Source organism: Paramormyrops kingsleyae, chromosome 4 (genome assembly GCF_048594095.1).
Source record: "Paramormyrops kingsleyae isolate MSU_618 chromosome 4, PKINGS_0.4, whole genome shotgun sequence".
Lineage (NCBI taxonomy): Eukaryota > Metazoa > Chordata > Actinopteri > Osteoglossiformes > Mormyridae > Paramormyrops > Paramormyrops kingsleyae.
Genome location: NC_132800.1, coordinates 31,611,792 through 31,639,739, shown reverse-complemented (window position 1 = coordinate 31,639,739; position 27,948 = coordinate 31,611,792). Strand labels below are relative to the sequence as shown.

Genomic DNA, 27,948 nt, shown 5'->3' with positions numbered 1-27,948 from the left:
TATATTTTGACAAGGCAGTGTTCCCCAAATAAACTTGTTATTCCCAAATTGAGGAGTTAATATTTTAATATCGTAAAACGCAGAAGTGAGAAACACTACTTTCAATACCGAAAACAACCCTTCGAAATCAGTGTGTGACGATTATGTTATGCGCCGGTCAGTCGTGGATTTCGTCATCGTCATGCGTCTTAAAAGAAGCAACGTGAGTATGGACTCAATTTGCACGTGTGTTTGATTAAACTGTACAATTAGTTCTGTTTGATGGTTGTCATGAGTTACTGCATTATATGATGTACATTGAATTTGAAGTGCATATAAAACATGTGATGGTGATCGAAATGTATAGTTGCCGATGGACGTTTTACATAATACTTCAGTTTTTAAATAACAAGATTGCCACATTGTCATGTTTATAATAATACAACTAACGTCTGCTAAGCAATACAAAACACGATGCGTTGTATGTTCGACAGTTTTATCCTTCAGACTTTAGTATATCACAATCGTAAATTACTTGTAAGAACGCAAATCTACAAATTATTGTAGTCGGTTCATAGAGACCTAGATATTTTTAAATATAAGGGCTAAATATAAGCGAGTTATAGACAAGCAGATTATAAAAACAAGGAAGCTTGTTTTTGCTATAATGTATGACTGTGTTTCTTAAAATATAGGAATTGATACTAATAAAATATCTTCTTCATTATCTAAGAAACTACTTCTTTAATCCTCAGAACTAAATCCCTATAAATACAGTGAAAAGGAGTTCAGAAGCAGGATGGACATCATGCCAAGAAGCTGACAGGAACGTAAGGAACAACAGAAGGGAAGAAGCCAAGAACACGGCGACCAAACACAGCTGATGGAAACCATGGAAGGGAAAGAGCAGCAGAGACGATTGACGGAGGATGGAAAGAAGAGGAAGCGTCCTAGAGATGGAGGGAAGGGGCGTAAGGGGCAAGAAGGTAGTCAGGGAGGTGTAAAGAAGCATCTGGACGCCTTGAGTGTGGGCTACTTTCGCAGGGTGAGCGAGAGACTGAGCGAAGGATTCGCCGAGGAAGAGGAGAAAGGTAAGGGGGGGGGGGGGGGGGTATGAAGCTCTGGGCGAGAAACAGCAAACAGTGACGATGCAGAGTTACTCGACTGCAATGGCATGAACTGAAGGAAGAATTGGTCTTTATAGTGAGAAAAGAAGCAGTGACAACAGAAGCATAAGGAACGAAAGGAAAACTGAAAACGAAAGGAAAATGCAGATTGTATTCATTTCCATCTTTACATTTCTAAGAATGAGAAAAGACAAATTCAGGCTTATAGACAGTTTTGTTGCTGCTGTTGGGTTTTAGGTCTTCCATGCACAGTGCGATGACTGTGTTCCTGGATTTCTTTCTCCAGCTTTGTTTGTGGTGAACGTGCTGTCAGAGGTGAAGGGGCGAGCCACCCTGGTGGCCCTCGACGTGACGGGAAGCGTGACCCTCCAGCGCCTGCTCCCATTGGCTACTCCCACTCAGATTGGGGAGCTGTTGGCTGAGCTTGGAGGAGCGACTGGGGCGGACTTCAGGGCCGTGTCATGTGACCGGTGCGGGGGTCATGTGATGGAGAGCGCCCTGCGGCAGGTGCCCAGGTGGACGGGTGAGAGACGCATTTAGTAACCGGAGGCAGGATGAGGACGTCCAGGTCACGGGGGTGGCTGAGCAGAAAATGGTCCATGAAGCTCAAATAGATGTGGGCAGTGTTGGCTTAATGGTTAGGGAAGCGCACTTGTAATTGAAAGATTGCAGGTTCGAATCCTGGAAACAGATAATCATGCTGTCAGGAGGAGTGAACGTGTGAAAACGCTGGAACATCACTGCCTGCTGTGATATTCTCATTGTTTTCCACTGTTTTCTCCTCCTAGAGCATTCAGGTTCAGAGGGACAGGAGACGTCTGATACCAAGGATGATGGTGATGTTGAAGCAGGGTGTTCTGGGATACTGGAGGCCCAGGTCCTGTCTTTGTGCCGCTCGGTGACTGAGGAGGTGACTGCGTTCATGAGGCACACGCACGGATCCCACGTGGCACGGACGCTCACGCACGTGCTGGGGGGCTGCCTCGGCCCCGCCCACTCGGACAAGCGCTCAGGTGCCCCGATACTCACTCCCACGCATCCTCAGGCAGCCTGACGCGTGTGCACGCACACACGCACACGCACACGCATGCCTCAACATGAGAAATGGCCCCATTTCACCGACGGGTGGAGGTGAGCTTCTGCCATTCTTCTAACCCAGTTTTTTTGCTCTAGGGGGTAAAGATCAAAACGTCAACACCCCTCTGACGGATTTCGAGGTCCCGCCATCCTTCGCAGGTGCCCTGAAGCGTCTGTCACTCGCTCTCATGGAGAATGTCAACGGTTAGTGTTCCTGTTTCTGTCATATACCCCCTTCCCGATGCAGATCCGCCATTTTCAGAGATGTGGTCCTTGTTCTTCAGTAGTCTGTACTGCCTCTGGCAGAATGGTCTTCAGCATGATACACCATTATAAATCTGTGTTGTCCACCATCTTCAGCGGTTTGCGGTCCGTGATCTTTTGTGCATTACGGACTGCGATCTTGCGCAGTTTTGTGGTCTGTGATCTTTGAGTTTGTGGTCCAGAATCTTCAGTAATGTGTGGTCCAGGATGTCCAGCACATTCTTACTGCACATTCTCTAAGTACAATAAGATTTGTTGTTAATTGATATAGACCACAGCTCCCTCCACTGGATTGTATTACCAATCATAGGAATTGTACACCATCTGCCTGAATGGCATTGGTTGTTTGAGTGATGTGGTTATCTTCCTCTCCTTCCCAACCTGTTCTTTTTTCCTCCCTGGGTGGTCCACCCCACACCCTTTTCCCTCCCCCCCTTCCCCTCCCTGTATAGTCTGTGTGTCGGATGCTGGGGCCAGCGCGATGCTCCAGACGATGCTGACTGTGTGTCACAGGAAAAGGCCCAAGCTGTGTAAGAGCCTCCTGAAAGGCATTGTGGGATACTTGACGTCCCTCAACTCAGCTCCTGGACTCAGGTAATATCCGCTAAATTTGTGCTGTGATGTTGATGATTATTCAAAATGTGGCATGATGATGACGATGGTAAACGTGTGTCCACCTAATTGGCCCGTTTCTGGAGGCTGGTCTCTCGTTTAAAATGATTAAGATGGTGGATCGTGAGATGATTTTTATTGGGTCACAGATAATGTGATTGCAAAAAAAAAAAAAAATTCAAAATATTTTTTTCAATCTCAGACTTTTGTGGTCGCAAATTATGGGCAATGTTCACCCATTCATCCATTTTCTGTAGCCGCTTGTCCTATTCATGGAGGCGGGGGGGGTCTGGAGTCTCTCATATCATTCACTCACACACCAGTGGGCAATTCGGTGACTCCAATTAAGCTCAATAGCCCCACACACAGAGCCTCGAACCCGGGTTCCCGAGGTGTGAGGCCACAGTGCTAACCACAGTAACGCTGTGCCGTCCAGGAAAACGTTTTTTTGTCCTGCTGTCAGCACAGCCCCTGCATTTTTGGTGAAACAAATAAAAAACAAACTAACAAAAGTAAATAAAAACTTAAGGTTCTGACTGCAGATTAAAGTGGGTCCTCAGGCTAAATCAGTTGACAACCACTGATTTACACAACTAGACCGTGATCTAATGGTGACTGATTCATGCTCCTCTCCATCCCAGTCCGCTCCTGGTGTTCCTGAAAGACCAGGCCTCCAGCCGGCTCCTCGAGACGGTGCTCCTGCTGTCACACAAGGCCGTGCTCCGCAGCCTGTATAAAGATCACCTCCAGGGCCAGCTGGTCAACTTGGCACTGCACCCGATTGCCAACTTTCCAGTGCAGAGACTGATAGCCACTGCTGCCAGTTACAAACTGGTATGCTGCCGTATCCTCAGGAGAGCGGTGACAGTGTGATGGCTGTGTGGTTATTTACTCCATTTTTAAGTCTGAATTTCCCTAAATTTAGCCATTTGAGAGCAGAAATCTAAAATTCAGCCCTGCTCACTTGCAAATCTTGCTTCTTTGCAGTTCCTGAAGGTGTTTGATGAACTCAAGGAGGGCCTGGAGGCCATCTTGGCCGTTGGTCACATGGGTGTAATTGTCCAGCTGGCAGAGAGCTGTGCACAAAGGGAGGAGAGACAAGGGGAGATGATGCGCTGCCTCCTACAGGTGAGGCTGACTCGGTGCACTTTGCGATCCTACTGACCCTGGTCATCACATTATAGCTTTGTCTCAAGATGGGGAGTACATATGGATTTTGGACCGGTCTGCTGTTGCAATCGCAAACACCTTTGCATTTATGTACTACCTTAAAGTATTTTTCTAAAAACTTTCCAGGCACATTCTCTGAGTAACAAACTGGAACTTATCAAATTTTGAGACTGATAACACCAAAACTGAAAAAGTATTTGATGGATCTCATTATCGCGTCACATGGATGAAGGTCTACACCTGGTTTCATTTTGAGAGAAATCACACAAAAATAAAAGCAGTGCTTTGTAGTTTTAGCAAACAGTAGGGCAGCTTCAGACACTCGATGTTGTCAGCATGATCACTCGAACCACGAGCTGGATCTTTTCCAAACTTTGCTGACATTGTATGGGTGAAGCGTTCGGTGGCAGCTGAGCACAGAAAGGGAGGCTGCGGCAGTCATCCTGTTAACACAGTATTCTGTGAAACTTCTTGCTAATTTTCCACGATTGTTGTACAAGTCAGTGGTTCTTGAAGTGTGGGCCACGAGAATTTTCTGAATATTCCAAAGTAAAGTTTATATATTTTTTCGCCACCAGTCTCCCACGCTCAACAGATTTTATCGGTAGTAGTCCAGTACCTCGTTCGCAAAATTTATTGTGGGCTAAATTAAACTAATTTAATTCAATTAAAGTTGGGCTTTTAATAAGGATCTTTTGGATAGGTGGGGGAGTATGTATGATAGGCTTGGGCAGAATTACAGTAATATTTGTGGTATTCTGCAGTATTTTTGTTCAGAAAAATTTATCATGGGTGAACCCCACACACACTTGGGGTGGAATTTCAAATGTAGTCGTGTCACTTAAATTTTAGTGGAGTTTGCTTCACATGAGAACATCAAACAGGACCGCAGAAACTCCCAGAAGGCACGCTAACTCTTGCTGCATTTTTTGCTGCTGTATTTTACCAGGGTTTCCACTGTGCCGAACCCTCATCTCGACAGCTGACCTGCCTCCCGCTATTCCTGTCCCTGCTGACACATGACGTGTATTACTGTGTGCAGACAGCAGAGGGCGCCGCAGACACACAGGTCAGCACTGTAGAGGGTAACAGCTTCTGCCGGTCTTGAATTTAGTGCAGCAGATGTACAGCATTTTCATTTCTATTTAATTTACTTTGCATTTGTTGGGTGTGTATGTAGGAAACCTGCACCTCTGTGAAAATGTAAAAAGCTGCATTTGCTGGGGTTTATTTGAAATGCTGCTTGAAAACTTTTTGGATTTTTCTACTCGGAGAATCTCAAGTATGCAGTTTGGGACATGGGAAAAAAATGTGTTTCCTGATTCAGTGTTATTTGGAAGCTCTGTTAGTCCAATTTGAATCAATTCCCACGTCCTACGTTTGATATTTTGCTGTGTTGACATTTTTGTGAGAGTTTGGAGTTTGTGGCTGAGAGGAGAATTAGAGCCAAACATCAGAGCTGAAACTGGCTTCAGGGCACTGAAGACAACGGTGTTAAGAGATCTGCTGAAGTAACATAAAATCCTTAGTCTGCAGTCTGATATTGACTCTTTTTCTACTCGCCAGCGCCCCCTGTCCAGAATCTGCTATCATGGCTCCCGCCTTGTTCAGGCACTATTAAAGTTCAAGGACCGCAGCCTCCTCCTAAACAGCCTGCGTGCTCTTACACCCTCTGACCTTGTGACCTTGGGAACTGACCAATCCGGTAGCCATGTGCTACAGGCCATTATGACATCAGCGAGCGACAAGGGGAGGGGCAAAATACTGAGGAGGCTGGAGGTGAGAGATGAAGGGGCAGGGCAGGTGGGGGGGGGGGGGGATTAAGAGATGAGTTGATGTCGCATGGAAGCGACTGATGACGGAGAAACGACGTCAGAGGAAGAGGAGGAGGAGCATTTTAGCATTTTTCCAGCACCTGTAAACCTCACACCACACAACCTCATACAAGAGAAACACAGGACAGTAAGACAGAGTTACCCTCTCAGTCTATAACACTCACATACCACAGATACGGCCCTTCTGGACAGACGGCCTGTGACAGGCTGATTGGTGCTGGATTTGTGTTAAAAATGGTTCATCTATGGAGTCCATGAATTGTAATGCTTTCATTTTTATTGCATAAAAAATCCAATACAACTGATGGCTCATACATTTAATCAAGACAGACATATACAAGTAAAATTATATATGACATAAATTTGACATGCCTAATTAAAATGAAACGACATTTTAGCTAATAAACACAATCTAATATCTGAAATCCAGTCACACGGAAGGGGGGCTATATCTAGTGAATGTTTAATCTCTAATTGCCTTGCTTTGACTTCAGGGTGAGTTTGTCAAGCTGTCTTGCTCCCGCTATGGGAGTCGTGTCCTGGAGGCTGTCTGGAACAGCGCCACCGTGAGTCAGAGGCAGGACATTGCAAAGGAGCTGGGTAAGACAGTAAATCCTCCCCACGGGACATTGGGGGAGTGGTCCAGGCTCTGTTTATTGTAAGCAGTAATTAGCCTGATTTAGCATGGAGATTAAAACTTCGTAATTATCTGTTCATCTGAAGCAAGGATTTATCACACGTCTGTCGATGGCAGCAGTCTTGTTTGATGTTTTGACGGAAATCCAAAAAAGCGGTTAAAACCCTTCCGTGCCGCACTGGTCATACAACAAACGCCTCCATGTCTCCCTTTCAGGGTCCAGTGAGTCTCTGCTGAGATCAGATCAGTTTGCCCGTCATGTTTGGGCAAAATTCGCCCTGACTCACTTTGTGAAGAGGAGAGCTCAATGGCAGGAGATACAGACTGATCAAATGAAGAAGAGAAAAATGTTCAGTGACATCCTTCAGTGACAATTTGGATGACGTTTGGGATTGGCCAGTGTTTACAAAATACTCATGTCAGTTCCTGTGTTCTTTTTTTTTAATTATTAAACCAATGGAAATGTATATGCTGTCTTATTTGTGTACAAGCAAGGCCCAATTAGATTTAAGAGCAGAGTGAATGAACCAATTTCGCAGGGTATTGCCTGAGGATCACTCTGTAAGCTGGGAGATTTGGAGCAGGGAATAGGGTTTTACAAACTGGTCCAATTATAAGCCAAGCAATTCCATGACAAGGTAAGATTCGTTCTTCTTAAGGGCGTCAAAAAAAAGCTCTTTCAGCCTATCAGTGTTTAACACCTCATACAGCTTCCTCATCCTCTCCTGGCTGGTACTGGCAACACGTATGTTATTGTACTTTTCCCCTTCAATGTGTTCATAGAGGTCGTCCAGTATGGGGTCAATCAGTGTCACTCTCTGGACGATGGCTTTCCTGTGTTGGTCTACAAACGCCACACCTGGCGTAGGATGAGCTGGAAAAAAAAAATCATTGATAAAATAGTTAATAGGCCAATGATGGATTGAGACAAGTTGTAATTTGGCAGTGTCACTGTGAATTTCAAAACCAGATCAAATTGCTGGTAAATATGGCATGATTGTCTTGTAACTGGCATTGAAGGTCAAGTGAATCATTTTGTTAGAAATAGTTTTATTAGTGATGATTATAATGTGTTATGAAAAGGCCTGCGAAGGCCTACTATTGAGGAGCTGTTAAGTGAGATTAAACATTTTCTGTATATTATATGACTTTCAGGATAGCAAAATCCTTTTTAGACCACATTAAAATGTATTGGGACATCGTGGGAATGTTGTTACAGCAACAGAAAAGGTAATGTAATCTAAAATTTTCACAGACATCCCACCTCAGGGATACTGATTTCAGGGAGGCAGATGAGGGGCATCCGGGAGGGTGGGGGTGCTGGTCCGTGCATTTGAGACCAGTTGGTGTTACAGTAATACTGTATGTATATTACTGATCAGAGATCCAGAATGGTGGTAAATTTGGGGCGAGATTGCAACAGTAATTCTTCTTGCTGGCTGATTGTAAATTGCTGATCTAACTACAGAACAGCAGAACGACAGATTTCCCGGACATTTCCCATGATTTGTTGGTGTCAGGGAGCTGCTGTCAATTTGCCGGAGACTCCCGGATCTTCTGTGAGAGGCGGGATGCCTGTTTTATTTCTAAATCACATTTAATTAAACAACTTTTCCAAAGTGCTGTGCAAAATTAGCACTAACAAAACAAAAATAAGACAACCCCATAAATTGTCACAATATAATACGACCAACAAGTACTAAAACAATAAAATAATAGCTGTCAAGAGTCAGAACTAAAAGCCAGTCTATAAAGACTGACAGGGAGGACCTAATCTCTGGTGAAAGCCTTTTCCAGAAAAAGCACCTTTTCACTAATGCCGGGCTCGTGGCACAGAAAGTAAAAGTGTGCCGGATGACCTCAGCTGTTTTGGCAAGGAAATCAGTAACATAGAAGGGACATAGACCGTTCAAAGCCAATCAGCAAAACTGAACTGGATCCTATGCTGCACTGGAAGCCAGTGCAATGAGCCCAGTGTAGGTGTTATATGATCTCATTTTTTGTCTTAGTCAGTAGTCTAGCTGCAGTGTTCTGAATTAGTTGTAGCTGAGAAAGTGATGACTTACTAATTCCCGAATACAGAGAGTTGTAATACTGTAAGTGGGTGGAAATCAGGGAATTAATTATATTGTCGAGATCTGGAGGTGATAAAAATTTAACTTGAAATAGAAATATTTCTAAGATGATAAAAAGCCAATATAACTACAGAATTAATTTGCTGATCAAATTTAAATCAGTCAATGATTGCTCCCAAATTTAGTGCGCAATCTTTCACAAAAGTGGACCCAGATACTCAGAGACAGGAATAGTGCGATTTTATGATCTGACATTTGGTCCCCACAATGTAATATATTCACAATCCACACACACACTTTTTCAGTACAGTGAGCCCCCGTTATATCGCGGTTCAGCTATCGCTCTCCCACTATATCGCGGATTTTTCCCCGACGCATCACAGTTCTCTGTGATGTGTGTGTGTGTGTGTGTCTCTCTCTCTCTATATATATATATATATGTATCACATATTATTATTGTTACTCATATCCTTAGCTCAACATCCACATATCATATTTTATGAAGTTTTAATAAGTTTACATGTGTTTAAAGCGTGTTGGAGTGGTATTTTAAGGCTTAAACTATAAAAAAAAAAATTATTATATAGTTTTTCTATATTGCGAATTTTCACCTATTGCTGATGGGTCTGGAATGTAACTTCTATGATAGGCGGGGGATCACTGTATTTGTGAATCGAAACTTTCAATTTCACATCATACATATTTTACTGAAACACCACATTCATGTACAGAATAACATAAAGCTCTTACTCCGCTCTGGTATGTCACCCCGCTCACTTCCTGCTTGGTTACCTGCAATAAGAAAGAATTTCAAATTCATTTCTATCTTCAGTGTCTAACAAATTGTTCATCATTTCCCATATAATGCAATACGATATGTTAACTTTTCAAGAGCTTAAAAAGGTTACAATTTATATGATAAACAAGAAAGGCTAAAAATATGCTTACGCTTCTTCAGGACTTCATTCAGTTTCTGAAAAAGGTTATTCAAGTTCATCTTCTTCAGCATTTCAAGCATGACATTGAGAGCACCAGCTTCACCGTAGGAAGTTATCATCTTGTCAGCGATGCCCATTCTGTCCAATGTCTCCAGCTGACCCCTGGGAATGCGCTGATACTTTTCATGCACCAGGTGAATCAGGTTATATTTTAACTTTTTAAGCTCTTCTTCAGTGAGCTCCTCCAGATAACCCAGCAAGAGGTTGGCGGGCGCGGTCTGGGCCTGCAGAATATCGGAGATGAGTCCATGAGACTCACAAACCCGCACATGGTCACTCCCACACATGCACTGACCTTAACAGAAGGCAGGTTTCCTGCTCACAGTCTTATATGTCTGCAAGAGACACCTGCTGTGATTCTTTCATTACTATAAGAAGCACACGTGTGTGTTTATATTCTATTGATGTTTAAAGTCTCTTTAAAAACAGAGACCCATCCAATATAAATATAATAATATAAATAAATAAATAAAAATAGTTTAAGACCCAATAGAGCACATTAATGCAATAGGGTCAAACACAAAATAGACTAAAATCATTATGTTAAGACACTATCCAGTATAATTATACATATTTTAGATTAATTTATTGCGTTACATTACGTCTGTAACATTTGTTGCAGTGCGGTATGGTAAGGAAGTAGCGTGAAGAAGAGCACTGCGGAGAGTGAGCTTTTTGTCTGCTAAGTTATTCTGTTCTGTTACAGTACGTCTGTAACATTTGGTGCAGTGCGGTATGGTAAGGAAGTAGCCTGAGGAAGAGCACTGCGGAGAGTGAGCTTTTTGTCTGCTAAGTTATTCTGTTCTGTTACAGTACGTCTGTAACATTTGGTGCAGTGCGGTATGGTAAGGAAGTAGCCTGAGGAAGAGCACTGCGGAGAGTGAGCTTTTTGTCTGCTAAGTTATTCTGTTCTGTTACAGAACGTCTGTAATGTTTGGTGCAGTGCGGTATGTTAAGGAAGTAGCCTGAGGAAGAGCACCTCAGAGTGAGCTTTTTGTCTGCTAAGTTATTCTGTTCTGTTACAGTACGTCTGTAACATTTGGTGCAGTGCGGTATGGTAAGGAAGTAGCCTGAGGAAGAGCACTGCGGAGAGTGAGCTTTCTGTCTGCTAAGTTATTCTGTTCTGTTACAGTACGTCTGTAACATTTGGTGCAGTGCGGTATGGTAAGGAAGTAGCCTGAGGAAGAGCACTGCGGAGAGTGAGCTTTTTGTCTGCTAAGTTATTCTGTTCTGTTACAGAACGTCTGTAATGTTTGGTGCAGTGCGGTATGGTAAGGAAGTAGCCTGAGGAAGAGCACTGCGGAGAGTGAGCTTTTTGTCTGCCATTTTCAGCAACCTTCAGCCCAAAATAGTTACTCATCTTAAGCTTTCCTGCCTTTCAGTGTCAGGTTTTTACAGACAACATGCATCATAGACTGAGACGTTATAGCCAAACCTCTGCATGGGAATGATGAGCCATTGCTTAGATGATTATGGCTGTAAAGAGACCAGTTCCTGTGTATCACAGTCTGACTCTGTAATAAAAACCAAAGATAATGTTAGCTTTATATTCAGAAGTCAGTTTACCAGCTGTAAAATCTTAAAACTAAAGCAAACGAGTGAGTTTTTAGTCACACACAGGCAGTTTATAATCACAGACAGAGATATCCACTGATTTGGACTAATAACTATGGGCCATATTCCACCTTGTGCTTAAGTCAAAAAAGCACGTAGTCATTGACATGTGCACTGTTAAGCATCTTTCCAACTGTATGCTCTGGAGGGCTGTATTTGTCATAGACCAGGGTTAACAGACTACATTATCCAGAATGCCTTGCTCCTGTTTCCATTTGATTTTGAAATTGCCTGGTTCTTTGAATTATTCGCACCTGATAGTTTCATTATTCACCTTATTTGTACTTACAGTACATGTTCCTTCAGTATTCAATGGGCACTTTGGAAATTAATCTATAATTGTTTTATCAATGTATTCAGTGGTGTCGTTTGTGCACCTACACGTGGAATTAACACTATGTACATGCAAGATGCAGCACCAGCAAAAATCTAGGGGGCAGTGTGGTCACCTTTTCAATGAACATTCTGCTCTTAAATGGAGTCTGGGGATCGAAATAAAGCACTGAATGGCCTTGCTCCAGAATACCTTAGAGATCTGCTGGCCTCTTATGACCCTCCTCGCTTGCTTCGATCTCAAGGAGCAGGATATCTATTAGTACCTAGAGCAGAAAGAGCTACGGCAGGCTGCAGAGCCTCTCTTATAGAGCACAGCAGATGTGGAATAGTCGTCCGGCAGATGTGCGAGATTCAGGCTCACTCTCAATATTGTAATGTAGTCTAAAATCACCCTTGTTTAGTCTAGCCTATAGGAACTCTAGTTCTATCTCTAGCTAAATGCTCACTTCCAGTTAGACCTGCAGTGTGAGGTGTAGAGCTGGGTGGGGATCGGTGCCATTGGCTTTGGATGAACTGAACTGTCAGTCTGTCACTCTAGCTTCACCCCCCCTTGTGGAATTGGAGTGCTGACGTTCAGGGACTCCCCCATGCCTGCGTTCCCACCTGCCTCTCCCTCCTACTTATGCTGCCATAGCTGTATCTGCCAGAGCTTCCACACTGCACTCACCTAACTGTCTGCACTGCCTCTAGTCTCCCCTACTTTGGCAAACACATTTTTCATTTCCACCACCCCTCCTGGGGGGTGCTGTCCGGAGGTAAAAAAAAAAAATCAATATCCTGCCTACCCTGCTGCCTGCATTGCCTCCACTACCTGTGACATCTTTCCGGCCTGTTCGCCCTTCTGCCTGAAGCGTCTTTCCGGCCTGTTCGCCCTTCTGCCTGAAGCGTCTTTCCGGCCTGTTCGCCCTTCTGCCTGAAGCGTCTTTCCGGCCTGTTCGCCCTTCTGCCTGAAGCGTCTTTCCGGCCTGTTCGCCCTTCTGCCTGAAGCGTCTTTCTGGCCTGTTCGCCCTTCTGCCTGAAGCGTCTTTCTGGCCTGTTCGCCCTTCTGCCTGAAGCGTCTTTCCGGCCTGTTCGCCCTTCTGCCTGAAGCGTCTTTCTGGCCTGTTCGCCCTTCTGCCTGAAGCGTCTTTCTGGCCTACTCACCCTTGTGAAAATGCAATGTACAAATAAAAATTAAGCAGAACATTGTCTTGTTTATTTAATCAATCAATTCAACTATTAAAACAATTACAATTAATCAGCTACTACAATATAGCAGATATGGAAATATACATTTTCTGTGAAAATTTTACAAGCTGAAATTCTAAATAATTATTCATAGATCAGATCCTGCATTTCCCAAAGGAGGTTGTTCATGTTTTGGCAGAGAGAGTTTAATTTCTCACATTTTAAACAAATACAATTCCATGAAAATCGGTCCAGAATTGTTCACGCTGCAGTCGATTCATATTCATTGTATTTGTTTAATAACGGCTCTTGGCCACTAAAATATGGAGAACGCACAGACAGCAGCGGCCAATGAGGGATCTACGTATTTATATCTATGACGTTAACTCTAAGTGCCGGTTTATACTCCATGTTCACGTCACATTACACATCATGGCCGCCATGCAGGGGAGTAGGTTTCATATTTACTGAGTAACTTAACTCTGTGGTGTTTTACAAATAAATGCCAGGTCTGGCCCCATTTTTTGACCGGCTTCTTACTCAACTTTTATGCCCTGACAGCAAACACAGCAGGATAAGAATCGTGACTGACACAACTGCTACGTACCGCTGTGTTATCAGCCTTTCTGTTTGTGCAGTGCTATTACAGAAACTAACAAAGTTAGATGCAGTTTGCATAAGATAGCATTGTATGAAAACTGATCAACATGAGACGATTAAATTCCACTTCACATAGACTTTTATTGATAAATGCTGGTTATGGTATAAGCTCTTCAATGAGTTAAGTTCACATACAAAGCTGCACTGTGCTTTACCGCTCGCCGCTCTCTAAGCCTGTTTCTTTGCTCGCAAGATTCTTTTGGGAACTTTATTTGAAACAGGTTGCTGGTCTCAAATTCAAAATGGGCATATATTTTTCAAAAATCAAAAAACAATTTTTCAGTTTCAACATTTGCTATGTTGTCTAAGACCAACAACTTCTGATCACCTGAGGGTTGCCAGCTCTCACACAGCCGGCGTGACACTTTCCCTTTCAGACTCTCACGCTCACGCAAGAAATTGTTATAGCAAATCTATATTATTCCGTTATAAACCTAAAATTAGCTACATCAAAAATGTTGGGGTAGTTTGCAAACCCTACAGACTTTTTACAAGATAATAAAACTCTTACTTACATGTAAATGAGTGTGCAGGCTTGTCTCAATCTGACAATCTCACTCCAGCCAGCTGAACAATGGTAGCAGCCCTGTGACGACTTCCTGTTATCCTTCGACAAATGAGAAAAACCAGCTTGGTCTTCAAATGTCAAACTTTTTCAGTTGTCACTGCTGCCTTTTAAGCTGGTTTCCAAGCTTATGGAAAGTACCTCTTCCTATGTACTCTAGCAAAGGGACCCAGCTGTCATACAAGAATTGTACAGCCAAGCACTCACAGGAACAGGAAAAGCAGGCGGTTATTGGGTGGGGGCCACACGGCCGGATACAGGCGGTGCAGGGTCGGGCTACGCCCCCCAATCCACCACATACGCATGATTAAAACATAACATTTGTTTTCACTTATAACTTCTGGTATCCAATCGTTTAATTCCACTCTTCATTTTTCTAAGAAGACACTCTTGGCCTGACTCTTGTGCAGGAAAAGCAAAAAAATAAATTGTTGGACTGTTTAAATCATGCATATCTGCAAAGGAGAGGCTGGCTCATGTCCAGGAGAACTTGGAATTCCACAGAAGAAGCTACTCCAGCAGGTAGAGACACGCTGGAACAGAACTTATTTAATGTGTTAGTGTCTCTGTCAGCAGAGAGAGTGGAGCTGCTGTGACAAATCTGAGGACAGACATCACTCCTCTGTCAAGTGACGGACTTGAGGTGATCAGTCAGTCTCCCCAAGTGCTGTCTGTTTTTTCGAGGTCACACAAGAACTGTCAGCAGAGACGACTGTAACCTACACTAAGGTGTGTTTGTACTGCTGCTGTTACTTTGCTACATTTCTGAGCTAAATAACTTTTTACTCCAATACATTCTGCACGACCATAGTTACTCACCTAATATAAAAAAGTACTATCCTGTACCGCTGCATAGCACTGTTGGATTCTGGGTAAAATATTGTGGCACCGTGGCTCCTTCAGTAACCCAGTTTCCAAAAAAGTTGGCACGCCGAGTAAAAATCTAAAACAGAATGCAATGATTTTAACCATTTATTTTAAATGAAAATAGTACAAAGACAGCATAACAAACTGAGAAATTGTATTGTTCTTCGAAATATAAATGCTCATTGTCACATCAAAGGCAAGGATGGAGGCAAAGGCAGGCGTGGGGAAAACCAAAAGGGGCTTTATTAAAGGAAACTACAAGCATGGCAAAAGGAAATGGACCACGAGGGGTCAAAACAGGGCAGGGAGGATCAGGAGAGGACACAGGCCACAGGGCAAACACAGATTTCAATGAACACAGATTTCAATGTGAACTGGATGGAGTTAAATAACAAAACTGTTGAAGAGGCATGGGAATTGGGACCTTAGAGCTGCTGTGCAGAGGACTAAACCACAGCACCACACCAGCCCCGATCCCCTACAGGTCTGACCCTATTAGCCCTGTGGCGGTTTTGACCCATTCGGGGATGGGGCTCCTGAAAGCTTTCCCCCGTCCCCTTCATGGTGCGTGCAGCCTCCCTGCGGGCCTCTGCAGCAGAGCTACTCCCGCGGAGAGCAGAAAAGTGTCCTGTCTGCTTCGCCGCAGCTGCGTGAAGTTTTTACGGCGGCTGGAGAGCCAGTCCTGCCTCCGACCCCCAAAGTTTTCCCTGCAAGTTGGAGGATTGCTCTGGGAGTCCCGAAAGAGGCACATTACCTGCATGGTGAGGGAGCGTCAGTTACGGCACTATAGCCATGTGGCGCGTTTCCCTGAGGGTGATCCGGCTCGCAGGATCCTCATTGCTGAGGACCCGAGCGGCTTGACCAGGCCAAGGGGACGCCAACGTAACACCTGGCTGCGGCAGATAGACAGCCATTTCCGGAGGGTGGGACTGAACCGTGTGTCAGTCTGGGGGGTCGCCAGCCGGGATCCTGAGGTGATTTGTTGTGTGGTGGGTGCGGCAACGCGCTGTACCAGTGCATGCTCCCCAACCTGACCAGATCTGACCGATATTCCAGATATTCCAGTCCAGAGGAGACACTTGTGTTTGTAGATATTTCCAAAGACCCAGCAAGATACAAGGAAAAGATCTTTCAGTAGCTCATGTTATAAAGACAATCCATGGCTTCCATAAGCAACCACAGTATGTTTTCTATGCCTGCAGGCATTTTTTCTCTAGCAGGTACAAAGGAAGGATACTTACATACGAATCTGGGTTTTCTAACTGGAAAAATGCTCTGTTTAGAGATGCAGACTTTAAGCTACATGCCAAATCAGAGACCAATATCAGTGCAGTATATGAATAGTGAGGTATCAATGTTAGCTGCTGTGATTGAAGACCGGGAAAAGGAAGTTGAAGGAAATTGCAATTATGTAAAAATAATTGCAGATGTGTCTTTTATTGCCACACAAAACATAGACAAAAATGAGAATTGGTACTCTTGAAAAACATGGCCTAGAATACAGGGATACCCTGGGGGGGCAAAGGTTACGATGGTGCTCCATGAGTGGAAAGCGCTCAGGTGAGTCTGTGCGGGTTATAGAGTCTGTTCCATTTGCATTCTCTGTGCATTGCAGTGCGCAGTGCTTGAATTTGGTTCTTGTTTATGCAGTGAGATGCAGTGTCTGAGGCAGACAATTTCTTTTCTCTGCAGAAGATCTACGACTTTGTATCTAGTTCCTATGTGCATCTGAAGTGGCTTGCAGTTCACAAAGAAATGTATCCACTACAGCAGCCCAGGGAAACGTCTTATTGGTACAAGGTGGGCATGCAGAAGCATGGCGTGCTGCACTGTGCCCGACAGACGTCCTGCAGCTGGTATAGGACTGCAGGGTATCAGTACTGAAAGATCAGTGAAAGCGGAGGGGGATTCTTGTTCAGACAGATATTAACATCTTTGGGCTTTTGGTTAACTTTTGTATAGTCTTTGGTCATGCTAAATATCTGTCAGATATGCTCCAGTCCAGCCCTCCGGGGCTTTCCAAGGTAGTGGAACTAGTAGATACCGTGACAGACACACTGTAACATTTCAGGAGTGAAGGTTACTTTGAAGAGCTGTGGAAAGAGATTGAATACCTTGCTGAGCCCTGGGAGAGAACTGATCAGGCTGTATATAAAAGACAACCAGAAACCAGCTCAAAATTACAGGTACTTTGGGGCACAGAAATTACCACAGTGATAGTAAAAGCTTTCATCCTTTTATCCGGTGTTTGACTGCTGTACAGCAGGCATCGTGAGATGTTTTACGGAATAACTGTAAAATAACGCAAGGTGTCCAGTCTTTAAACCCAAAGAGTAGCACCTTTTTAGATGAGATGCCTCTATTATCATTCGCTGAAAACTTTGAGTCTAATTTAGAGGATCGTAACCATGAAGTTTATCAGACCAAGCGACTGACTTCTGGATCGAAAAAAGAAGAATGTAATGGAAAGACTCTTTACCCTAATCGACTTTGTCATGTGTCCAGGGTCTTTTAAAGAGAGTTTTTCCCAAGCTATTTCAACTATGTAAGACTGCAGTTGTTCTACCTGTCGGCTTTGCTTCTCCAGAGAAAAGGTTTTCAGCTTTGAAAAGAATAAAAGCCCATCCCAGGAGCTCTATGGCTGAGGACCAGTTACTGTAAGTAAATTAGCAATCCTCAGTGTAGAATCTAGCAGAGCAAGTTCCCTCAACATGGAGGAATTTGTTCAAGGTTTTGCGAGCTATCATCAGAACCATCGACTTACGCCCTGCTAATGCTGTAATGTTACCACCGTGCCGTCTGAGCTGAGAATTCTCTTGCCTGCTGTAACTGATAATGTCGACATCTGTAACAGAAGGTTCACCTCGCACTGCATTGTCATAAATGAAAAGAAATATAATTTGGTGTGTGGAACAATGTATGTACATTTTGCCTGTGATACAAAATTGCATTTATAATTAAATATGATTCAAGTGTTTAGTTTTACCTTGACTTAAGTTTGTATCATCAGTAAATATACTTTTGATGAAGTACAGGTTTGTATTTTTGGTCTTTGATCCCCCCCCAAAACAGCTTTGGCCACCCCATTTATACATTTCCAGAACTGGGACTTTTAACGGTTTAAGTGTCGCTAGCAGTACCGCCTTTTACATGCCCGACAATCCTGAATGTACGTTATGACAGAATTAAGTGGCGGCGTAATTATTAGGTTATTAATATAGGCTACCCAAAAAGTCTTACGCTGTGCCACTGAGCCCGTGTCCATTTCCGCCTTGACAGCTTCCGCGTTTGATAGCAAGCTCATAATTTCCTGTCTGTAAATGGAAGTATATGTGATTTAAAGTTGGAGTCGCCATTTTGTCAGGAAACAGTTAAGACCTAAAAAACTATAAAGTTATTTTTCATTGCCAGGTAAGATCACATGGGGATTCCGATATAAATAATAATAAAGAAAGCATGTTTAACGTAATTATATACTGGGATTATACCTCCGTGCAATACAGTAAGTAATTTGCAGGAGTAAAAATGACAGTGTACTTTAAGTTTTAGAATGTAAAGTGAATTAAGGCAACAATGAAATTTAATGACGCTCAGTTCGCGTAATATGCAGTATCGCGGACTGTGGGCAGTAACATTTTCGGGGGGGGGGGGTCACTTTCGGTAGTGATAGACAGAGCTTCACAGTGGATGGATGTCTGCAGCCAGACCCTTCTCGCTCCACGCCTTAACGCGGGTGTTTGGGCTGGGGGGGGGCTTCAGTAGCATCTCAGTATTGGAGTCGGATATGTTGAAGTAAAGCTGCCTCTAACCTAAGCTTTGCAAGGTGGTGCATGTCCAGGAACAGGGATGGGGCAGCCCAGATGTAATTTACATTTATGCTATGAAATATTATTTATCTGTGGCTGATGCAGCTGTGTGTTTTTAGGCTGTATTGTTTATATTTCGGGATGGTTTGGATTTAGTTTGTTTAATTAGCCGTTCTGTTGCTAGCACTAAACGTTTTATATATTCTTTATTTGCAAATTGTTAAAAAAAAAAAGTCTTAAACAGTGACTGGAATGAACAAAAACCTGTAAGCGGTGTTAAGTGATTTCCGGTGGAGACGGAGCTGTAAGTTTCTGTTTTTCTCTCTGTGTTTCTAAAGTTTGCTTTGAATGTTTTGTGCATGATCTTTTTGTAATATCGTATGGTTTTTTTGTGTGCAACAGCGAACCATGGATGTATTTGTTTAGCCGTATCTAGATATATTTATTTCTTATGTTGACAGATTTGTAAGCTTTTTTTGTAACCATGCTCTTGTTCCAAGTGTCTAAAGAGAGAAACATTTCAGTTCAGAGTAAAGAACCCCAAACGTAGTTGTCCCGAGTTTTATTTTAAATCCAAGGCTACATACAATACTACGGAGCGCCTAAGGGGACAAAGGAGGAGAAAAAAAATGGCAGAAAAAAAAAGAAATCATGTTTTGCGTTATAACCCAAAACCGTTGCGACATAAGGCAAAACTGTTGTGACTTTGAACTGGAAATATGAGTAATCAGTCAGTGTAAAGAACATAATTGATAGGAAAACATACATGGAGCGTTTAATAGAATTTTACTTTGATCTTGGTCTACAATATATGGACATTCACTTGCAAATCGCGCTATTCGCATGATAATAACATGATAATCAGACAGTTGGTATTGGGTAAAGAAATATGTGAATACACCGATTGTGACTGAAATAAACAAGAGCACATGTCTGGGTAGTGTTTACACTGATCGGCTACAAAATAGCACACGGATACGTCTCTGCAGCTGAAGCTTTGCGCCAATGTTGCCACTTTCAGCAGCGAATCTCGTACCTGTGTTCATCTCAGCGCTGTTCATTCGCAAGCAAATGCGGTCTGAATACGCGGTAATGCGGCTATTTAGAACGTGAATAGCGATCTTCAGGTGAGAGCGTTTTAAAAAGTTTAATACTTCCGACAGTGGGCGTTTTGAAAAGAGTACAGATTACGGATTTAGTCAGTGTTTTTTTCAGGATTCTACATAAAGATTTCAGCGAGATATAAACTGAAATGCACGAGAAAGATACGCGAACGACGTTGCCCTCGTCCCCAGAGGGTTAATAATATTGACTTCTTTTATTTCCGTTAACTCTGCATAGGCACTGCATCATATTTATCGTTTTCTATATTTATATGGTCACAGTTTTTCATTTTTCATTCCATCTACAAATAAACTGTGAACGGGATTTTATTGTTGCTACTTTTCTTGCGTTTCAAACTGCCTTTCCAAAGTGATGGGTGTGGGGTGCAGTGACATTCCAGACTGATGGGCCATTGACAGTATGCAAACTACTACAGGTGTGAGGACGCCTATCTCATCAATATTCATTGTGCAGGCCACTGACTTTGAGAAAAAGAGTGTCACTCCAAAGTTCTAACATTACTAAATCAAACCACATACATTTTCAGAATGTCTCTTTCACCTATGTGTAGCCAACCCCTGTGTCTATAAGCCCAGAGCTCAAACATCTTGGCTAGAAATGTTTATAATGTGATTTTTTTTTACAATTTCTCAGCATGTCTGAAAATAGGTTTTTGAAAAGCATATTTTAAAAGTTGATTTTAACAAAAAATAGAATAATAACATTCTAAGTGGTCTCACATTATTGGTGCTGAGTTTGTGCTGAATAAAAGCACATGTAACACTTTGGGATAAATGTTTCTTTAAATGAAATATTTTTAAATGTCAAGGCATGTCAGAGTACCCTGAAAGTGGCTGAGAGGCCTCAGACTCCAGAAGGGTGACTTGTTCTCAATAGTGCTGCACTTACTTAGAAAATGCTTGTGCAAAAACTTAGGAGGATTTTTAAAAGTAAATTCTACACAACATTTTTTTCAGTGCACCTTAATAACAGTGGAATACTGCACCATTCACTTTAGGCCAGTGGGGGGCAGCATGTGGCTCAGCAGAGTAAGCCTCTGGGCCTGTGATCAGAAGGTCGCTGGTTCACGCCCAGCCTCAGCAGAAGAGTCACAAGTTTATGGGTCTAAGAGCAAAGCCCTTAACGCCCAGCTGGACAGGAACCTGCCTTAGGCTCATGCTTGCAAAGACACTCACATTATGCCTGGTGCCATTTTGTACCAGATGCATAATAGGGACCCTTGTATTAAATGCCATTGGATATATTATTTTAACAAACAAGCGTTTCATTTTACAATCCTGTTGTTATTGGATGGATTTGAATTGGCAAAATAAAAAGCCTATTTCTGACTCTTTTGAAATGATCAGCTTGATTTACATTTATATCTAAGAAGAAATTTTGAGCTGTAGTTGCCCAATGACAATGTATTTGCCTTGAACTATGAGTCTCATCGTACGCGCTGAACACTAGTTCAGAGTATCCAGCCTTCTTGGAGGGGGTGCTGGAAGGTGCCCCCTCTGGGGACTCCATTATTTTGCTGGGGGATTTTAATGCTCACGTGGGTAATGACAGTGAAACCTGGAAGGGTATGACTGGGAGGAACAGCCTGCCTGATCGTAATCCAGGCGGTGATCTGTTATTGGACTTCTGTGGTAATCACAGTTTGTCCATAATGAACACAATTTTCAAGCAAAAGGGTGTTTTTAAGTGCACCTGGCAATAGAGCACCCAAGGCCACAGTCCAATGATCGATTTTGTAATCATATAATCAGATCTGTGTCCATTTGTTTTGGGCACTTGTGTGAAGAGAGGAGCTGGGTTGTAAACTAATCACCTCCTGGTGGTGAGTTGGATATGATGATAGGGGAAGATGCCGGATAGACCTGATAGACCCAAACACATAGTGAGGGTGTCTGGAAGAACTGACACCTCTAGCAGAACTTCTCTTCTCTCATGAGGTAGTCAAGGGACATGGAGCTTGAAAGGGCTCGCAGGGATCACAGGGCTTGGTTAGCTTGTGGGACTCTGGAAGCAATGGACAAGTACCAGCAGGCCAAGCAGGAAGTGGCTCTGGCAGTTGCTGAAGCAAAATCTCGGGTGTGGGAGGAGTTTGGTGAGGCTATGGAGAAGGACTTTCGGTCGGCCTCAGAAAGGCTCTGGCAAACCGTCAGGCAACTCAGGAGGGGGAGGCAGGGCTTCACCAATACTATTTACAGCAGGGATGGAGAACTGCTGACTTCAACTGGGGACATAGTCAGGTAGTGGAAGGAATATTTCAAGGATTTCCTAAATCCCACTGATAAGTCTTCCTCAGAGGAAGTTGAGCTGGAAGATTCAGAGGAGGACTTGGGGCTGAGGTCACTAAAGTAGTCACAGCTACTCGGTGGTAAGGCTTCAGGAGTGGATGAGATTCACCCTGAGTTCTTGATGTTGTTGGGCTGTCTTGGCTGACACACCTCTTCAACATTGCATGGACTTTGGGGACAGTGCCTTTGGATTGGCAGACTGGCGTGGTGGTCCCAATCTTTATGAAAGAGGACTGGAGGATGTGTTCCAACTTTAGGGGGATCACACACGTCAGCCTCCCAGGGAAGGTTTATGCCGGGGTACTGGGGAGGAGGGTCCGCCCATTGGTCAAACCTTTGGTCCAGGAGGAACAATGTGGATTTCGTCCTGGTCGCAGAACACTGGACCATCTCTTCACCCTCACAAGGATATTGGAGAGTTCATGGGAGTTTCCCCAACCAGTCTACATGTGCTTTGTGGACCTGGAAAAGGCATATGATCATGTCCCTCTGAGGATCCTATGGGGGGTGCTCTAGGAGTATGGAGTACGGGGTCTGTTGTAGCGGACTATCAGATCGCTGTACAAATGGAGCGATAGTTTTGGTTTGCATCACCAGCAACAAGTCAGACTCATTCTGAATGGGTGATGGACTCCACCAGGGCTGCCCTTTGTCACCGATTCTGTTCACGACTTTTTTGGACAGCATTTCTAGGCAAAGCCAAAGGGCAGAGGGGGTCCGGCTCGGAGGCTTCAGGATTGCATCTTTGCAGATGATGCAGTCTTGTTGGCTTCATTATGTCCTGCAGCATGCACTGGGGCAGTAATGCAGACACTGTACTGTTCTGTTTGAAGAGAGAGCCAAGCCAGAAGGCAAAGCTCTCAATTTACCAGTCAATCTACGTTTCTACCCTCACCTATGGTCATGAGCTCTGGGTAGTGACCGAATGAATGAGATTGCGGATACAAGCAGCCAAAATGAGTTTCCTCCAAAGGGTGTCTGCGCTCTCCCTTAAAGATAGGGTGAGGAGCTCAGAGATTTGGGAGGGGCTTAAATTAACGCAACGATGCCTCCTGGACGTCTCCCTGAGGAGGTGTTTCAGGGATGTCCAACAGGGAGGAGGCCCCGGGGCAGACCCATGACACGCGGGACAGATTACATCACTCAGCTGGCCTGGGAACGCCTTGGTATCCCCCAGAAGAGCTGGAGGAGGTGGTTAGTGAGAGGGAGGTCTGGGGATCCCTGCTTAGACTGCTGTCCCTGTGACCCAACCTCAGATAAGTGGAGGATAATGGATGGGTGAATAGACATGAGTAAATCAAACATAGTCATTTTAGTAATTTAGCAATTCTTGAGGGTAGCATGTGGCTTAGTGAGCTAAACCTCTGTGCCTGTGATTAGAAGATGGCCAATTCAAGCCCACTCTCAGTACATCTGCAGGTCCTTGAGCGAGGCCCTTAACCCCCAGCTCCATGGTGCTGCTGTGGGTGGCTGCCCTTCACAGCCTGCCTTCTCTCACCTACAGAGAGCAAGTTGGGGGAGGCGTAAAGAGAGTTTCCACAATAAAGTATCTATTATTGTTTAGTTAATGTTTATTATTAGTGGATAATACTTAATTTTTTATAAAGTTGAGTATTGTGAAATAAAACTGCAAAAGTTAAAAAAATTAGTTAGGTAAATGTGTTTTTTATGTACTACTCATTTAAAACTATTGGTTGATTAACTTGAAAAATTTGAGGAAATCAGTCTCCTCAAAAGTTTTTAGTTGACTGAACCTAGACGGGTTTACAGTGCAGACATACTGTAAAATGTATTAGAGTAACAGAATGAAGACCCCAGTGTGTTTACTCAATGTAAAAGTGCTGAGTATACTAGATATTGTTTATTTATGTATTTATCAATTTACCCTTCATGTTCACAGAGGCCCCAGCAGGAATCACCTGGTGTGGATCGGCACAAAAATGAGAAAGAAGAGTAGAAAAAGAGCTGCTTCTGAAATGAGCCCTGAGAGGTAACAGTGTTTTATATATATATATATAAGTGCTGTCAAACGATTAAATTTTTAAATCAGATTAATCACAGGGTTGCTGTGGATTAATTTCGATTAATCACAATGAAATGTCATTCATTTTAAATCTATATTAATCACATTTCATTTTGCATGAGCAAAACAAGAAAAAAGGGAATATATATGCACTTAACGTGTTTATTGAACATCATGAACACGAGTCGGATGCATTCCATCTGTCACAGAAGTGCAATACCATGGACCCATATCAAAAAGCAAGATTTTCTGCTTAGCCGGACAACTTGTCGGATTTAAGGTACCTCAGTTTAAATGGTCTTTATCTTCGTTCATTTACAATTAGCCCGAACTACCGTAATTCCGACAAATAATCCGACTAATCATGAAATCCAATTCTAGCCTGGTTAATTGCCATTGTTAGCAATATCAGTTGATAACACACTACGCGCGGTGCTTTACGTATAAAGCTCCGTAGCAACACATCCACAGATAAGTTGGACGGTATAGTGTGTGCGACCGATGTAATGAGCCACAAATGAGAAGTAGTGCTTAAACAGTATAAAACTACAACGTCCCTTTCTGTTGATAAAGGGCACAGCCATCTTGGATTCTGAACTCAGGATCCTCTCTGCTGCTCCGAGATATTTCTCAGATCTCCGAGAAACGGGAACACGCATTCACACTTCCGGCTTCAAAACTTGGAATCCGACTTGGAATACGAGTTCCGGGGGCAAATGGAATGCACCAAAACTGCCCGAAATGGGTTGACACAGACAGATTGAGCGCAGATGGATTAATTGCGTTAAAAATTTAAATCAGATTAATTATGATGATGGATTAATCTGCGTTAACCCGTTAATTTTGACAGCCCTAATATATATATATTTATATATTATATATATATATATATATACACACACACACACATATATACATAGGCCACTGTGCAACGCATCTTTTTACTACAACACTAAAAATAATTTGTAATCTGTTGGGAAGTTGATTTAATATCGGACTGACGCAACACATTCTCATAGCAGCATTCCCAGAGTGCACATCATTAATTTTCTGAGCAAATTCGGGTAAAATAAATTGTTTAAGAAATGATTTATTAAAGATGTTTTAATTCGAACTTTGCTGAAGCTTCCTTAATTATGTTAAAGTTGCTCCACGCTTTATGATTATTGGTGAAACATATACCCTTTATTATTATTGGTGGTACATGCTCTGAACCTGTTTGTGCACCCCCAAAAGGTGCCCAAGGGCTTCATAGGACCATGATTTGGCCCTGCCTGAAACAGATAAGCTAGTTTTTCCACCTCTTACATCTTCTTCTTCGCTACTGTCTCAAGTGGTTCCAGGGTCAGTGCTGTGGTGGAGCTGACCTTCCTGATGGGTTTGTTCAGGGTCAGTCCTGTGACAGAGCTGGCCTTCCTGATGAGTTTGATCAGGGTCAGTCCTGTGATGGAGCTGGCCTTCCTGATGAGTTTGATCAGGGTCAGTCCTGTGGTGGAGCTGACCTTCCTGATGAGTTTGATCAGGGTCAGTCCTGTGGTGGAGCTGACCTTCCTGATGAGTTTGATCAGGGTCAGTCCTGTGATGGAGCTGACCTTCCTGATGAGTTTGATCAGGGTCAGTCCTGTGATGGAGCTGACCTTCCAGATGACTTTGATCAGGGTCAGTCCTGTGATGGAGCTGGCCTTCCTGATGAGTTTGATCATGGTCAGTCCTGTGGTGGAGCTGACCTTCCTGATGAGTTTGATCAGGGTCAGTCCTGTGGTGGAGCTGACCTTCCAGATGACTTTGATCAGGGTCAGTCCTGTGATGGAGCTGACCTTCCTGATGAGTTTGATCAGGGTCAGTCCTGTGATGGAGCTGACCTTCCTGATGAGTTTGATCAGGGTCAGTCCTGTGATGGAGCTGACCTTCCTGATGAGTTTGATCAGGGTCAGTCCTGTGATGGAGCTGACCTTCCTGATGAGTTTGATCACGGTCAGTCCTGTGATGGAGCTGGCCTTCCTGATGAGTTTGATCATGGTCAGTCCTGTGGTGGAGCTGACCTTCCTGATGAGTTTGATCAGGGTCAGTCCTGTGGTGGAGCTGACCTTCCTGATGACTTTGATCAGGGTCAGTTCTGTGGTGGAACTGGTCTTCCTGATGGGTTTGTTCATGGTCAGTCCTGTGATGGAGCTGACCTTCCTGATGAGTTTGATCAGGGTCAGTCCTGTGATGGTACTGATCTTCCTGATGAGTTTGATCAGGGTCAGTCCTGTGATGGAGCTGACCTTCCTGATGGGTTTGTTCAGGGTCAATCCTGTGACAGAGCTGACCTTCCTGATTAGTTTGTTCAGGCGTCTGGCATCACCCGAACCAATGCCACATCCCAGCAGGCCACAGGGTAGAAAGCACGATGGCCACTATGGACTGATAAAACATACTCAGCAGCTTTGTATGCACATCAAATAACCTGAGTCTCCTCCGAAAGCAGAGTCTGCTCTGGTCTTTCTTGTACAGCACCATTATGTTATCTGCTTAGTTTAAGCTGCTGTTCAGGTGGACCCCAGGTAGCTCTGCACCACCTCCACTTCCTCCCCCTGGGTGGTGGCTGGTCCCAGGGGCTCCTCGTCAGTCCAGAAGTCCTCCATCATCCCCTTTGTCTTGCACCTTGTTCTCTGATTCATCCCCATTGCTGATGTATCCTACAATGTAGGAGTTGTCTGAGAACTATAGACAGCAAGAGCTGGTGTTGAACCTGGAAGTGCCGATGGTAAACAGGAAGGGAGACAGGACAGTTCCCTGAGGTGCGCAGTGCTGCTGACCACCATCTTTGATGCATATGTATACATTGTATTTATGTTTTCATATTGTATACTTTAATGTTTTTATCTTTTTTCATTTTATATGAAGGCGTTGTACATCTCATTGTACTGTGTCCAATGGCAATAAAGGAATTCAGTTCATTTCGATTCAATTCAATTAGCTTTAAGCTTGGATGCCACTAGAACACATCTAAAATGGGAAAGAGCTGTTGTGCAAGTTATGTTTTTACAGACAGCTGAAAACTAAAGAAAGGAGAAGCAAATCAATTGCTGAAATCTGTAGAAACAACTGGAGTCCAAACTCTGAAACGTGGATTTGTGGTTGTCATATTGTGTCAGTTATGTGGAATGTTCTGGTAAAATCATACCTTAAGTTATATACTGTACTGACTATTCATCACTTAAATAATTAGCATCATTCATTTATATTCTGTGCAACTATAAAGATTTTGTCAGCATTTATTTAATAACATCCATGATGATGAGCCTTTTGTTCTACAAACAAAGTGTGGGATTATTAGATTAAGTGTTGACAACGTTATCTTGCCAAGTCAAACCCAGTTTTCCTTATAAGAGCTGTAGCAACCAGCAATGTAATAACCGCCATTAATGAAAGAACTGCCAATAATGTAAAAAAAATTTAATGCAAAAAAAGGCTGAAAACGTAATAATGGCCAATAATGTAATACAATTTCTGACTCAAAAACACCACATCATTGCCCAGTTATTACATTATCGACTTACATGTTATTGGTTTCATTCACAGTAGTTATTACATTGTTGGCTGCTACAGGCGCTGCTCCACAAAGCAAATTTAAAGCCGAATAAGTTTAAAAGTTTCTTCAAAGTATGTTGTCAGGAAACCCGATTCCTGGCCACATGGCCCACTGTTCCTTTGTTAAGTTGTACAGATCCCTGTCAAGGG

General features: G+C 43.3%; 3 protein-coding genes across 12 annotated transcripts in view; 2 read left to right on the top strand and 1 right to left on the bottom strand.

Annotated features, from left to right (window-relative positions):
* The first annotated feature begins 112 nt into the window (after positions 1-112).
* On the top strand, positions 113-7,168 carry LOC111840043 (nucleolar protein 9). Of its 4 annotated transcripts, none has more exons than XM_023804435.2 (12): positions 113-202; positions 735-1,070; positions 1,393-1,629; positions 1,895-2,119; positions 2,280-2,387; positions 2,900-3,041; positions 3,701-3,893; positions 4,047-4,187; positions 5,179-5,298; positions 5,796-6,008; positions 6,559-6,664; positions 6,918-7,168. In XM_023804435.2, exons 2-12 carry the CDS (start codon positions 863-865, stop codon positions 7,070-7,072), a joined length of 1,848 nt encoding a protein of 615 aa, XP_023660203.2. In that variant the 5' UTR covers positions 113-202; positions 735-862; the 3' UTR covers positions 7,073-7,168. The 4 variants fall into 4 exon arrangements, with proteins under 4 accessions (XP_023660203.2, XP_023660204.2, XP_072567255.1 ...); XM_023804436.2 differs by having other exon boundaries at positions 181-202; positions 713-1,070; XM_072711154.1 differs by having other exon boundaries at positions 202-225.
* LOC111840044 (apoptosis-associated speck-like protein containing a CARD) lies at positions 6,322-14,508 on the bottom strand. Its single transcript, XM_072711155.1, has 5 exons — positions 14,067-14,508; positions 11,210-11,288; positions 9,725-9,998; positions 9,527-9,568; positions 6,322-7,575 (listed from the first exon to the last, which is right to left on the bottom strand). The coding sequence occupies exons 2-5, from the start codon at positions 11,231-11,233 to the stop codon at positions 7,313-7,315; spliced, it is 603 nt and encodes a 200-aa protein (XP_072567256.1). The 5' UTR covers positions 11,234-11,288; positions 14,067-14,508; the 3' UTR covers positions 6,322-7,312.
* LOC111854530 (NACHT, LRR and PYD domains-containing protein 1a allele 5-like) overlaps positions 14,435-27,948 on the top strand; it is a 39,891-nt gene continuing 26,377 nt past the window's right edge. The window contains exons 1-2 of one of the 7 annotated variants that reach the window (XM_072711152.1): positions 14,435-14,845; positions 24,100-24,189. In XM_072711152.1, coding sequence (XP_072567253.1) covers positions 24,140-24,189 — 50 coding nt within the window. In that variant the 5' untranslated portion in view covers positions 14,435-14,845; positions 24,100-24,139. Of the gene's footprint in view, positions 14,846-16,688; positions 17,641-18,238; positions 18,395-18,749; positions 19,094-24,099; positions 24,190-27,948 lie in introns of those variants that run through there. The other 6 variants (XM_072711148.1, XM_072711146.1, XM_072711153.1 and 3 more) reach the window with 6 other exon arrangements.

What these genes read in the sequence shown, in the direction of transcription:
- LOC111840043 (XM_023804435.2), top strand. Translation starts at nt 863, where the DNA reads ATGGAAACCATGGAAGGGAAAGAGCAGCAGAGACGATTGACGGAGGAT. An exon ending in CCACTCGGACAAGCGCTCAG is followed by an intron (nt 2,120 to 2,279) that starts GTGCCCCGATAC and finishes TTTTTGCTCTAG; the next exon opens with GGGGTAAAGATCAAAACGTC. An exon ending in CTGCTGCCAGTTACAAACTG is followed by an intron (nt 3,894 to 4,046) that starts GTATGCTGCCGT and finishes GCTTCTTTGCAG; the next exon opens with TTCCTGAAGGTGTTTGATGA.
- LOC111840044 (XM_072711155.1), bottom strand. Translation starts at nt 11,233, where the DNA reads ATGGCTCATCATTCCCATGCAGAG. An exon ending in GAATGAAGTCCTGAAGAAGC is followed by an intron (nt 9,569 to 9,724) that starts GTAAGCATATTT and finishes TTCTTATTGCAG; the next exon opens with GTAACCAAGCAGGAAGTGAG. An exon ending in GGGTGACATACCAGAGCGGA is followed by an intron (nt 7,576 to 9,526) that starts GTAAGAGCTTTA and finishes TTTTTTTTCCAG; the next exon opens with CTCATCCTACGCCAGGTGTG.